At 42.6% G+C, this 13,598-nt stretch overlaps 1 protein-coding gene across 1 annotated transcript in view; it reads right to left on the bottom strand.

The window, feature by feature from the left end:
• The window catches only part of grm5b (glutamate receptor, metabotropic 5b), a 55,743-nt gene that overhangs the window by 34,379 nt on the left and 7,766 nt on the right, over positions 1-13,598 (bottom strand). Inside the window, exons 4-5 of the mRNA XM_071925808.2 lie at positions 9,565-9,639; positions 8,464-8,638 (exon numbers count right to left, since the gene is read on the bottom strand). Of these exons, the coding sequence (XP_071781909.1) occupies positions 8,464-8,638; positions 9,565-9,639 (250 nt within the window). The remainder of the gene's footprint in view (positions 1-8,463; positions 8,639-9,564; positions 9,640-13,598) is intronic.

The following is a 13,598-nucleotide window of genomic DNA, read 5'->3' as shown; positions in this document are numbered from 1 at the left end:
TGGGCTCCACAATGGACAGTCAGAGGAAAAAAAACTCCGGCTTATTCACTACTTCATCTTCATTGGAAGAGGAGACAAGAACAGCAGGTGCACAAACATATCTGGATACATCCATTTTGCTACTTTGCCAATATGTCCTCACCACCACAGTAGAGGGCAAACATTAGGAATATTAACTTTTCTTTCCAAGCTAGGCGTAATTTTTCATCAGCATTGGTGAAATTTACTGTCATTCTCCTATTGAAAACAACCAAGACCCAGTTTGCATTTTTCCGCATCCTAGGACAAGGTGAATGCAGCATTAGGTTCACTGAAGGTTTTGGTGTCACGTGGTATAATGCCATTTCAGTGGCTCCTCCATCTCAATAACAAACAATTCAGGGCGGAAAAAAACTGCAGCAGGCATTCACATATTTATATCCGCATGAACACATTGCACCCCTGGTATAAAATACTTGAATGGAGCTGAATTGTCAGCCTCAAATACAGACATGCATGCAGACACATACACACACACACACACACACAAACGCACACACAAGCACATCTCCCTCTCACAGCAAAACACAGACAGAACAAGATGAAGGAAACAAGAAAAGTAGAGGCAGGAGAGAAGAGTCAGAAAGACACAGAGGAGGAGAGAGAGACAAAGGGACAAAAGATACACAGACAGGCGTCGAGCGCAAGAGAGAGACAGAGAGAGAGAATGACAGAAAGACCTGACAGACATCTGAGAAGAATGTCCTTGATACTCTGTAGTTTCAGTTCAGCAGCCTTTTGATCGGCTGTCTTAGAGGACTTCACCCGAACTGACAAAAGAAAATGAAAGTCAAGGTTGTGTTTCATTGGGGTTTAAAATGTAAAGACAAAAACCTGCTGACAGTGCTCTTTGGTATGTGGTTGGCACTTTTGACACCAAAGAAGAAAAGAGATCCAAGGCACCTCGCCTCATGAATTTCTTCCTTTGTCAAATTCACAGAAAACGTCTTGACGTTGTACAACAAATGAATGTCAATAAGGATGAGAAAAACAATGATTCAGTGTGTAAGAAAAAGGAAAAGAGAGAGAAAAAGAGAGAGATCGATATACAGAGAGAGGGAGGGAAGAAGATGAAGAAGACGAAAAGTGAAGATTAGAGCAGAGCAATGATGAGAAATCTAGAAGAACCAGTCCATGGTCTAAAGTCAGACCTTTAACAAGAATTTTAAAACTTTAACAAGTAAACATGCCGACATGATGCAGACACACCTTGGACCAATCAATAACAAGAAACATCATCCCTCCAAGTTTCATCAAAATGGGACTGGTGGTGTAGCAGTTTCAGCCTTTCAAATTTTGATTTAATTTAATTATAGTGTCCCAGCCAGGCCAATCAGTGTCATTTTTTAAACACCAGAACACAGTGAATGTGTTTACATGCACATTAATATTTAGAATATGAGACAATAAATATTCAGAATATGGTGTTTACATGCCAGAATATACCGGTCAATATCAGGCTTATGCACCAACTCATAAATGGAATATTTGAATATCCCGAATATAAACAGAATATTAATGCACATGTAAATTCACTCACTTTAATTATAGCGCCCCATTAGACCAGTCAGTGTAATTTGTAAGGATAGCTAGATTGTGTAGCAAGTTTCACGGTGTACAAAGTCTGAAATTTTGACATTTAATTATAGCACCTCCATCAGTCAATAAGTGTTTTTTTTTACACACAGTGCAAAGATGCATCAACCCTCTATGTGCCATCAGAATCAGACCAGTGGTGTCTGAGATACCATGGACAGACAGACACAATTTTCACACCCCAGTTACTTTACTTTACCAGCATTGCTAACACATTCTAGCAAGAGGCTGGTGCTGACTTTGAGGAATACAAACCCTGTTGGGAAAACATTTTGAACATCCTAAGAGTGGGCTGAATTAGTGATCAATAGGATAGGCTTCCAAAATCCTGAGCCTTTCCTTTAAAGGCAGAGACTAATCCAGTCCCAATGGCAGATCTCCCTACTCACATTGTATGGAACTGGAAATTATGCAAGAATTGCATTACCAGGAAACAAGTTGGAGGTTGAGCACAGTGCTTCAACCTGAAACTAATTTTCACTGCTGTGTGTGACAGAAAAGGTGTTTGAGTGTGTGTGTGTGTGTGTGTGTGTGTGTGTTCTTTTAAGTGTCTCTGTGAGTCTCCAGAGAGAAGCCATAGAGACACAGACCTTCTATTGATCGCACAACCTTTACAGATGAGACCACACCACAGGGAGACAGTCTCACTCTCAACACACCTATGCATGTACACACACACACAGACACACACACAAACACACACACACACACACACACACGCATGCATGCATACATGTACGTACTGTACACACACAGCCAGCACTATCATACGCACACGGTCACATTTGGTCACACACATACAATAATACACACCAGCACTTCTTCCTTTTTCTTTTCCTCCCCTTCCCCCCCTCCATCGCCCTCTCTCCCTCCCTCTCTATCCATCCATCTCTCTCCTACATATTCCCTTGTGTTTAATTACAAGCAGTCTTTTATTGCAATGCAATGAGTAGAAAGAGCAGAATGAATTTCCATCATTTCACCAATTAAATGACATGAAACAGCTCTTGTTTTAATCAAGAGTAAATTAACATGATACTAGCAAACATTACACAACCCCATTGCCACTCACAGGCTAGAACAGACCCCGTGTGTGTGTGTGTGTGTGTGTGTGTGTGTGTGTGCGTGCGTGCGTGCATGTGTGTGTGTCTTTATGTGTGTCCACGGGTGCCAGTGTGCATGTGTGTGAATGTTTGTTTGCAAGTGTAGCTACATCCCACACCCAGCAGTGATGTGAAAATTACGCTCCTACTGTGAGTGATTTGCTTTTCATGTCTGACAAGAAATATTTTATTACCATCATATATGAATGCCACACACAGACACACACACACGCTAAACCTGTCTCCTCTCCTCACCCCACTGCTAATCTCTCGTCTCTCCAATCATCCTCTCCCCTCGTTCCCATTCCTCTCCGTTCTGTGTCTCTTCACTCCTAAGGCTCTTCATTTCTCTGCTCTCCTCTCGCTTCCACGCAGGTGTACTGCAGGGACGAATCCACTGAAAATCAATTTCAAAGACGGCTTTCTTTCGAGACAGCTTGAGCCCTACAAAAAGCCACTCGTCTCGGACAGTTGTTTGACCACGAGATGCCGTGTAACCTCTCTCTCAAATTAAGACCGCAAGGAAGCGCGGCCTTAGTAAACAGCTGTGGTGTGAAGCGGGGCGCTGTGGGGGTCTGACCTCGGTTAAAAGTTCAGTTCAGAGTGTCTGTTGTCACACACTTGTACCTTGGCAGAACGCAAGCAGCTGGATCCAACGAGAGAGAGAGGCAAAGGTGGGGAGAAGAACAAAAAGAACAGGAAGAAGAAAAGAGAAAGAGAGAAATAGACTGAGAAGGAGAGAGAGCAACAGAGAGGCTGTGACAGAGATGAGAGATGTGACAGGTCCAGACTGATGGGAGATGAGAGGGCAGCGGGGTCGTGGAATATCTGCACATAGATGTTGAGACTCTGATTTGAAGTTCACTGAAATGGCCATTAGCAACTGACCTCACCAGCTCGCTGTCACTAAACCCTTCCTCTAACAGCGCAGAATGCACTTCATAGAGCTCTCAATACGACTTTAGCCACCGTCACACACAGCCGCACATTTACTGACACACACACGCACAGACAAAAACACAAATACAGATGCACCCACGCATGCACATACCCATTCACATAAACACAAGCGCATGCGCCGCATATCGCCCCAGCTGTGATGCTGGATTCGTCCAAATGGTAGGGGATATTTCCATGGCAACAGCAGGCAGAAGGGGTGCAGAGTTGTGCGGGATGATTTCCAGAGAGATTCTGCGAACACTTTTGATTCAAACTATTCACCTTCTATTCATTCTATTATATGTCTATTCATTGTTTTGACACAGTCAGGGCATCTACCTCTGATGAAAACACAGACCTTCCAGACCTTGTTATATACTGGCTGCCTTTGCAACAGATAAAAAGCTAGTTTGAGCTCTAATGTTGGAGAAGATTTTGTATTTATTGATTTTAACCTATAGAATTTGTATTTGTAGTTTTTAACCAAGTTTATAACCAACAGTTGCAAAACAGACAGGGAAAATACAGGCATTTATTATTAGCACTAGTGGAGTTGACATAACACTTAAAAGGCAGGCCGTGATTGAGAGGGAAACATATATTTCACACTGTAATGACTGGCCAAAAGATACAGAAAGATGTTACTGCTGTGAACCCAACCGTACGGCAAGTTATATCTAATATTATTTAATGCACTACATGGTTACAGGATTTTACATTAAGGAGGGAAAGAGGTATGTTGTGTGCACGCATGTGTGTGTGTGCGTGTGCCTTTGTGTGTGTGTGTGTGTGCGTTTGTGTGTGTGTGTGTGTGTAAGAAGACAAATACGATCTAAATCTCCTCTTTATCTGGCCCAGTTGTAATGAACCGCAGACTGCAGCCTAACCCAATGAGCCGTGCAACTACACACCCACTCCCAAAACTAACACACATAGTGTTGACTAATACACACAGTGTAAACACATATAAACACACACACACACACACACACACACACACCCCACACACACACACACAATCATTCACTAATAAAGCAAAGAGAGATTCAAACTGAAAATGCAGCCAATCTATTGGCATGACAAATAATTTAGAGCCAGACAGAACAGGGTATTAAGTTGACGCAGAGAAAAACTAGAATAACAGAGAGAGAGAAGGAGAGAGAGAGAGAGAGAGAGAGAGAGAGAGAGAGAGAGAGAGAGTACAAATCACTGTCTTTTAGCAGCTTGGTCGGTGGCGTCTTCTGTCTCTATGCTGTGTGTGCTGTCATGCACTAATGTGCATTTGTGGTTCCATGTATCCCTATATGCACTCGCTTGCATGCTGCTGGTGTGTGTGTGTGTGTGTGTGTGTGTGTGTGTGTGTGTCTGTGTGTCCCATGTGGCTATAGATCTTTATCTCAGCCCAGCTATTCATTAATGGGTCTGTAGCCTGCTGGCACCATGAGGAATGGTAGGACAGAAGCAATCAATACATGCAGGCTCCAAACGCAGACAGAGTGTGTGTGTGTGTGTGTGTGTGTGTGTGTGTGTGTGTGTGTGTGTGTGTGTGTGTGTGTGTGTGTGTGTGTGTGTGTGTGCGTGTATGTGCAGGGTGATTTGACAACTGATTCATGACCTCTAACCAAGCCACTGAACACACACAAACACACACACACATACACAGACAAAGAAACCCACAGGCATGTGTCAGACTGAGAGTTTCCTTATGATATGGCAGTTAGCCCCAGGACTTAATGTGGGAATCCAGGAACATTTCTAGAAGAATGACATCTAAAGCAAGAAACACCCTGGAAGCATCAGACATGTTTTCAAAAGCACTAGTTGTTTTTAACGGCCAAACACACACTCCAGGCGTCCAGTGGAGCATCAAACTGTCTTGATGCGTCGCTCTGAGCTCGGTTTGATTTGGGGCTTTGGACCTGACCAACGAGAACAAAATGGAAAGCCTGGAAAGATTCATTGTGAGAACGACACATCACGTCCAAACGCCATAGTCATTAGCATGGAGACGGTTGAATCAGCTGAGAAAATGATTATCTGTGTGTCTTGATTGATCGTGCGATGTCAAGCACACAGCCCATCTCAAACTGATTTTGTTCTCACTAAGACAACTTGGGAAGAACATTATCCACAAGGACGCAGTTATTGACTCGGCATTCTTGGAACACAACATCTATTTTTCCAATTTGTGTCACCCTCTCAGAATGATTGACAGATTGTTCAGATTCAGAGCATCTGATCACCAGAGTAGAGAGAGATCAGAGTGCCAGGTCGGCCTTTAGCGGCAGCCCTGGATCAGGCAGGGGTTCAGTGTCTTGCTCAGGAATTAAAGATGAACACACTGACTGTGGCGAGGATCATTCAGGTCACCAGACTCTCTCTCTCTCGCTCCCCCATCACCACACAATACCTGAATTAGTATTGATCTTATTAGAGGATCCACTGATGTGAGGGAAAAGAAGTCACTCTATGGAGGACTGAATCCTGATTGACTTTTACCACTCATCTCCTTCTTTTCTATTCTTTTCTGTTCTATTCTACTAAATTCTATTAACTCCCATAGTTTTCTGCCCTAGGTAACTGAATCATCTTCTTTATCATCATCTGTGTGCTCTTGTTGTAATGTAATTATCCTGGTGTTAAACAGAGTGTGTGCTCAACTGGGATAATCAGAAGTTCCTTGAACAGACCTCCAGTGAGCAGAGCACCCACCCATGACCATCTCCAATTTACAACCAGGGGCCGTTTGTAATACTGATGCTAACGAAGGCTGATATTCAATTAACCAACCTAATCAGAACTGACTCTGGCCAGAGACGGAGCAGCAGAAGACTATACTGCAATAAAAATAAATTTTAACAAGTCATTTAGTTTTGTATTCAGCCGTAGAAAATGATTTTTCCACACAAGTGGAAATGCCAATGGTGTGAGACAGCTTCATTTTCAATGTTTTAAAGTTTAGTTTCACTTTCTTCAAGAATTTTAATGTGACAAGTGACCATACAGTGTGCTTGAGGCAAATGAGGCAGATTGCTTCACTAATAACAAGATGATGTTATGTGATTCAAGACAATTCTTGAAATAAGTTGATTTGCTTTGGAAATTAGCTTTTTGAAATTGGCATACCTTATTGGACAATTTTTAATTGGTTCTTACAAAAATAAGATATCAAGACTGAATACCAGATAAAATGGCTATGTTTTGCAGTGTAGGAAGAGGAACCAATGGTATTAGTTGTGTGAAAGTTCAGAAATGACCTACCAACCATAAGTGGTTGGTACTGCCAAGGTCTTTTTGTAAAATAAGTCAACATTTATTTATCCGGGGAAGGTTGACTGAGAATGGTTGCTCTTTTCCAGCAACACCCTGTCTTACATTCAAGAGGTTCCACACAACTGGGAGCTTCCCAGTACAACTACAGTCTTCTACTGTTGATCACTGAGCAGCTCCACTGGAGCAGTTGGGGTTTAAGTGCCTTGCTCAAGGGCACATCAATCATAGATGTTGAGGGAAGAGAGAGTGCTACTCATTCACTTTCCACACCCACATCAGTTTAGTGCCTTTGGACCAACACTAAAACTAAAACAGATCTCTTGCTGTGTAAAATTATTTGACCTTACACTTACCATCAAGCCCTTGGCATAAAAATAGTCACAACTTCGACACAACTTAACCCTTGACTGGACATCAACGTTATGCAAACTCTACCTGGTGCCAGCCATTCCAGAGGAGGAGTTGTGAGGACGGACCTGTCTCTCTCTCCCATCTTTCTTTACCTGCTACTGTTTTCTTTCTCTCCTTCCACTGCCAAACATTTCACATGGCGAAGTAAACACAATTAACAGCGTATTCAGTACAGCTTTAAACTTTACCTCACTCTCTCAGTGGACAGCATGAGGATGACAACGATGAAGGTGATGAAGATGATGAAGATGATGATGATGAGCATGATGATGGCGATGATGGTGATGATGATAATGATGAGCATGATGATGGCGATGATGACACAATGATGCTGCCAATGATGATTTAATTACACAGGGCAGATAACTGTGGGAATAGAATAGAATAGAATAGAATAGAAGGAGATTTGTAGCATTTTAATGGTAATGATATGATAATGATCCCAATCTATTCCAAGTCTATTTTTTCTCTGCATGTTGGCTGCCATAGGTGCTAAAATCATTATTCATCTTATGTTAATTACACGGTTGGCATGGCAACCAAAACTCAAGAGGCTTAGAAGTAAGTTTCTCACACACACACACACACGCACACACACATGTACACATACACAGATGTAGATACAGAGAGTGCAATTGGAAGGTTATTTTTGCCAGCGAATTGTGGGAGGAATTCATCTAAGTGAGAACAGAGCTTAATGTGAAAACCACCTTCAAAATTGTGTGTGCATGTGTGTTTGTGTCTAATGTATATTAAATGCCAACAATGTCTACCACTGTACAGTATGGATGTACAGTTTTGTTAGTGTGTAACAGCATTCGTGTTACATGCATCTGTGTGTGTCCGTGCTGTTGGGGGATTACTGCTCACCAGGGCATGAAACAAACTTGGTGGTTTCTCGGTTCTGAATTTCAGCCAATTAATTTTGTGGAAACGTAGCTTTTAAACAAAACAAGACGGATCAAACACAAGTTGGAAAGTACAGGGGAATGGGCAGACTTAAAACATTTTGCTGATGGGTTACTGTTACTTAAGCCCTGGCTACCACAATACACCACTGTAAATACAATACAACAGTACAGAACTTTGTCGCTCCACTGACCTGCCGACGAGCAGGAACTCTCCCACCAGCCCCTGGCGTCTCATGGCCATGAGGATGTTGCGGACGGTCATGCCTTCGCAGAAGCAGGCCACCACCCTGGCTTTGGGCAGGTGGGCCCGCAGCCTCTCCAGCAGCCGGTCAAAGCTCTGCTCCCCGGCATTACTCCAGATTTTGCCTGGAGCAAACATGTCAAATAAACACAAACATGAGATTAGGTCTGTGACTTTCTTGAGTGATAGGCTTCACCCTCTGTTGCTCCATGTGTCGTGATACCCTGGACAAAGTGTCAAGTTTCATGTGTTTTGTTTAAGTTGTCAATAAAACCAAAATGTGAAGCCTCTCAAAGTGCATATTATATATGTATAGTTCACAATCTTTTCAAAGCCCTGGTACACACAGGGTAATACCGGTGTTTTTTCTTTCAGTTTGTGTCAATCGTCTGGGTTGCCCTTCTCCTTTACATTATTCCTGTACAGTATGAAAAACAACTTCCACAGACTTGATAATTGCCCAAGGTTGGTGATCGATCACAGTAAACATGAAGCCTTAATTTGGTTTTGTCAGAATTTCTCTGTTTTATCCTTATTTCATTGTGCCCAAGTTGAGTGTTTTCATATCAGTGTGTCCATGTCTTCTTACTTGGGGCGTCTCTGTTAGCCAGGACAGCAGTTAATTTCAAGCTAGGTTTGACACTGTAAAATTTGTATTTTAAAAATGTCAAGAAAGAACAACAACAACAAATCTAATTACATACTTCATGCATTGCGAAATGATTGTGGGAAATGTAAACGAGACGCAGGCAGTAGTAAATGGGCTGTGACTCTAAATGACACTGGTATTTCCCTTTCAGCAAGATACAGAAATAATCCAAGGAACCCCATGCTGCTGATTGTTTGAAAATGCCAGAGTACAGTAGAATATTAGTTCACATACACTGTGCTCCCATCTACTATTTTGATATTTGAATCTAAAATGTCCAGCTGTTCCCACCAAAATTCTGCTCTCAGCCTTGGCTACATATTTCCACATTCTTTGGAAAAAATCTTGGTTAGTTTGTTGTGGTTATTTTGAGTGATTCCTTGTCAAGAACATGTATCTTACCAGAGTGGGCGATGCAGATTCCCTCCTTGGCTGCCATGTCCTTGAACGCTTCCATCCCACTTTCACCATAGTTGCCTGGAAAACCATAGAAAGGGATGGAGAGATTCTTTAACTAATTCAACATCTTTTGAAAATGACTCCAAACAGCTGTTTAAACAGAAGAGAAGAAGAAGACTTTTTAACTTATTTTAAGAAAATTACGATTTTAGGAATGAATAATAGACTAAATGACTTGTTAAGATGGAGAGTTTTTGCAGTGTAGATAGATAGATAGATAGATAGATAGATAGATAGATAGATGACAAGGGATTATGAATATGATGGACTGAATCAAGTAAATAGCCATTATTGATTCATTACTGAATCCTGCAAAGTGCTGATTTGAGAGGAAATTTTCTAGCACAAATTATCTAATGCATTTTCCTTACTGACAAATTTTAGGGTAAAATGTGATGCAGAGTGATGTACCTGTGCATTGTCCCCTGTGGGATTTTAACGACTCGCCCGCTGCAACAACTTGCCCACTACTGCACTATTCATAAAAGCTAAAAAATTTGTGTCAGAGAAAGCTACAAAGCAGGCTACTAAGTGTGTCTCCCCACTGTGGAACCCGTTTCTTTGCCAGAGAAAGTGGGTGACCTGGAATTTATGCTAATGAAGGGTTGTACACACTGGCAAAGAATATGATAGGATTCCCCTCTTTCATTTCTCTTTCTCTCCCTTTAATCTCTCCCCCTCTCCCTCTTTTCTTCTATTTTTATTGAAGAAAAGATCAAAACTCTGCCGTTCTCTTCCTTTTTTCGCAGTCTGTGTCTCTCCTCTTTCCCTCACCCAAGAGTTTTATCCCCTTCTAATGTTTCCTCCTCTTAATCTGTGTGGCATCAATAACAGAATGCTCCCTAATTAGGTCTCATCGATCTGTGCCTCGTTTAAAGAGAAATAGAGAGAGGAGAGCAGAGGAAAGGGCATGAAGAGAGAGAGAGGCAAGGAGGAGGAGGGGGGATGAGACAAAGGGAGGGAGAGAGAGAGAGAGAGAGAGAGAGAGGGAGAAAAAAGCAAGACAAAAACAGAGAGGGAGTGACACAGAGAGGGGAAAAGAGAGGAGAGAGGAAATAGAAGAGGTCCCACAATCCCTGACCACTGCCGCCAACTCTGTGTGTGTGTGTGTGTGTGTGTGTGTGTGTGTGTGTGTGTGTGTGTGTGTGCGTGCGTGCGTGCGTGTGTGTGTGTGTGTGTGTAGCCGGGCCACTGATGAGTGTGGTGAGCGAAGTGTAAAGTCCTGTAATTAGTGTCTCAGTGAGAGGAGTGGGAGACAGATGGCACAGACCGCCCTTCCCCTGTGCGCACACACACACACACACACACACATACACACACATACAAGCACGCACGCACACACACACACACACACACACACAGGCACATTCATCCACTGTTGCCATCATCTAAATCGATAAAGCTTGTAACCTACTTCACTCTAGTCAACTGGGATTTATGAGACAACATATCTCTCTCTCTCTCTCTCTTTCTCTCTCTCTCCATCTATCTATTTCCCTGTCTGTCTATCTGCCATAGCTGCTGTCTCTTTATCCCTTTCTCTGTCTCTATCTCTGAATCTCCCTAACACACACACACAAACAGGCACTCTCTCTCTGCTAGTTTATTTTACAAATTCTCACACATATACATACACACTTGTCATCCTCCCCACCCTCTCTCTCTTTCATACACAAACACGCCCACACACACATTCATCAGTTTTAGGTGGGCTGGAAGCAAACAGTAAGTAAGAGGGAGTCTCTCTCTATCTATGTCTCTCTGCTGCACACTAAACTAACTTCTGATTTAGTTGTTATTTATTTTTTAGTAGGGTACGTTCCATCAAACATTTGAAAACCTTTGGGGAAATGCATACACAGAAACTCAAGAAAGTTATAATGAGAATAGATTCATGACAAAATACAGCAAAGTGTTGATCTGAGATCAGATGAAAGGGGATGTCACCCCCCTTGATGCACAAATCATCGAATGCCTTCATTACCTTTGAGGTGGACTGTAATCAAACACAAAGGAAAGTGAGAAGGAACAAAAATTCTCACCTTCATATTTCATACCCAGCCATTATTGCACTCGCAGCCGCACCGTGGCAATTTCAGTTCAATTTCAGCTTCAAAGTTCAATTCGGAGCTGGGCTTTCTCCTTGGGCGAAAATACCTGCTGCACCCCCTGCTCACTCCAATGCACCCCACCTCCCAAATCTCCTCACCCTCTCATCATCCCAAATTCACCGGCCTTTCCCTCTCACTTGTCTCTCCCAATGCCAACCCCTCTCCCCAATTTTATTCCATTATTTCTTTCTTCATTTATTTTAACCCCTCTAACACACACACACACACACATACACAGGCTAAACCCTCTACTGCAGTTCACTTACAGATGTAGCCATCATTTTCACAGTTGCTCCTTAGTGACCATCTCATTTTGGAATAAAGCTTTTCATATATATTTGCCTCGTTCTCCCACCTCTCTTTTGATTGCTCCCCTTATTTCATCACCTCCCACTAGAAGACCAACAGGGATCTCTTATAATAGCATCCACATCACAGATTCGCAGATTCTCTCTCTTCTCCTCTCCTCCCCTTTTTCCCTCTCCGCCTTTCTCCCCTTCACCTCTCCTCTTGCTGCTCTCCTCAACTGTGTTGACTCTCTTTCATCCCTCCTTTGGAATCCCTCGATTTCTCACCCACCTACAGATGATATTTTAGCAAACAATTTTTTAGCAACAATCAAAAAAACAAAAATGTTTTTTCTCTTTTTTAGAATCAGCACTGAATCACATTTATTTTTTGAGCTGTTAACATAGTTGTGTGGACTCTAGTGAATAGCATTAATCCTTTGCAGAAAATGGTTGTTAAACTGCTCTCTATGGGCTGAAACTTTCAACCCCCCCCCCCCCCCCCCCGGAGCATTACAGCATGCAGTGAAAGAGACACAGAGGACTTTGTGTCTTCTCTCCCCTATTTTCCTCCCATCTCCATCACCTCTCCCTCTCATCCCTCTTCTCTCTTTCTCAATTACCCTCCTCTTCTCTTCCTCTCGTCGCTCATCGGGTCAATTGCACGCAATCAGATGTAAAGTAGAGAAAAGGTTTCCTCCCTCTACTTTCCCTCTCTCCCTTCCTCCTATTTTCCTTTTTTCTCCTCCTCTGACCCCTCATGCCCTTCATCTGGTGAATGGCAATATACAGTGAAATTTCAAGCATTGTACAGTAAAGGGCATCCTCCTCTGTCCTCTCCTCTCTTTCCTCATCTACCCTCCTCTTTCCCTCCATCTACCCCCCCCCCTCCCCCCCAACATTCTCATCTGGAGTGTTACAACATGCAGCTAAATGTCAAACACAGAAATGCCCTGGGGCAGGCTGGCACTCTGACACTCACACTGTGTCAGACACAGAGCTAAACAAGATCACTGATTTACATGCATCATAAAACACACACACACACACACACACACACACACACAGGTATGGTAACCCACTAGCCTATACCCAACAGGCCAACAGTCCCTCTGCTGCCCTTCCTGGCTGGCTGCAGAACAACTTGAAACACCACCCACTTCAATGTAAGTCAGTGGGACTAAGGACCATCTTCTATGTAGAAATATAAAGTCAATACAGTTTATCTACAAGAAATTATAGTTACAGTAGTTAATTTCATTACTGATAATGTCTCCCCTTATGGTGATTTAAAACAAAAAATAATAATTATGCCATATTACAAAGATATCTGTGTGAATTTCAGAACATAAGGGAGTGTCTACATAATCCTGTTCTTGGTAATGATGCTGGCTCTGGGCTATATGTGTGTTTTACGATCATATAGAGCAGTAAGGGCTGCAGGTGTTGGTTTCACCCGTGTTCCACCTGCTCCATACTCCATGCTTTTACTCTACTGTGCAAACTCTGGTTCCAAAAATACACCATTTTGGTGCCCAGAAATCTCACTTTCCAGACTTCAAACAGGCAAATCTCTGAA

Source organism: Centroberyx gerrardi, chromosome 6 (genome assembly GCF_048128805.1).
Source record: "Centroberyx gerrardi isolate f3 chromosome 6, fCenGer3.hap1.cur.20231027, whole genome shotgun sequence".
NCBI classification, from domain to species: Eukaryota; Metazoa; Chordata; class Actinopteri; order Beryciformes; family Berycidae; genus Centroberyx; species Centroberyx gerrardi.
The sequence above is the reverse complement of the archived record's forward strand: the minus strand, read 5'-3'. Positions and strand labels throughout refer to the sequence as shown.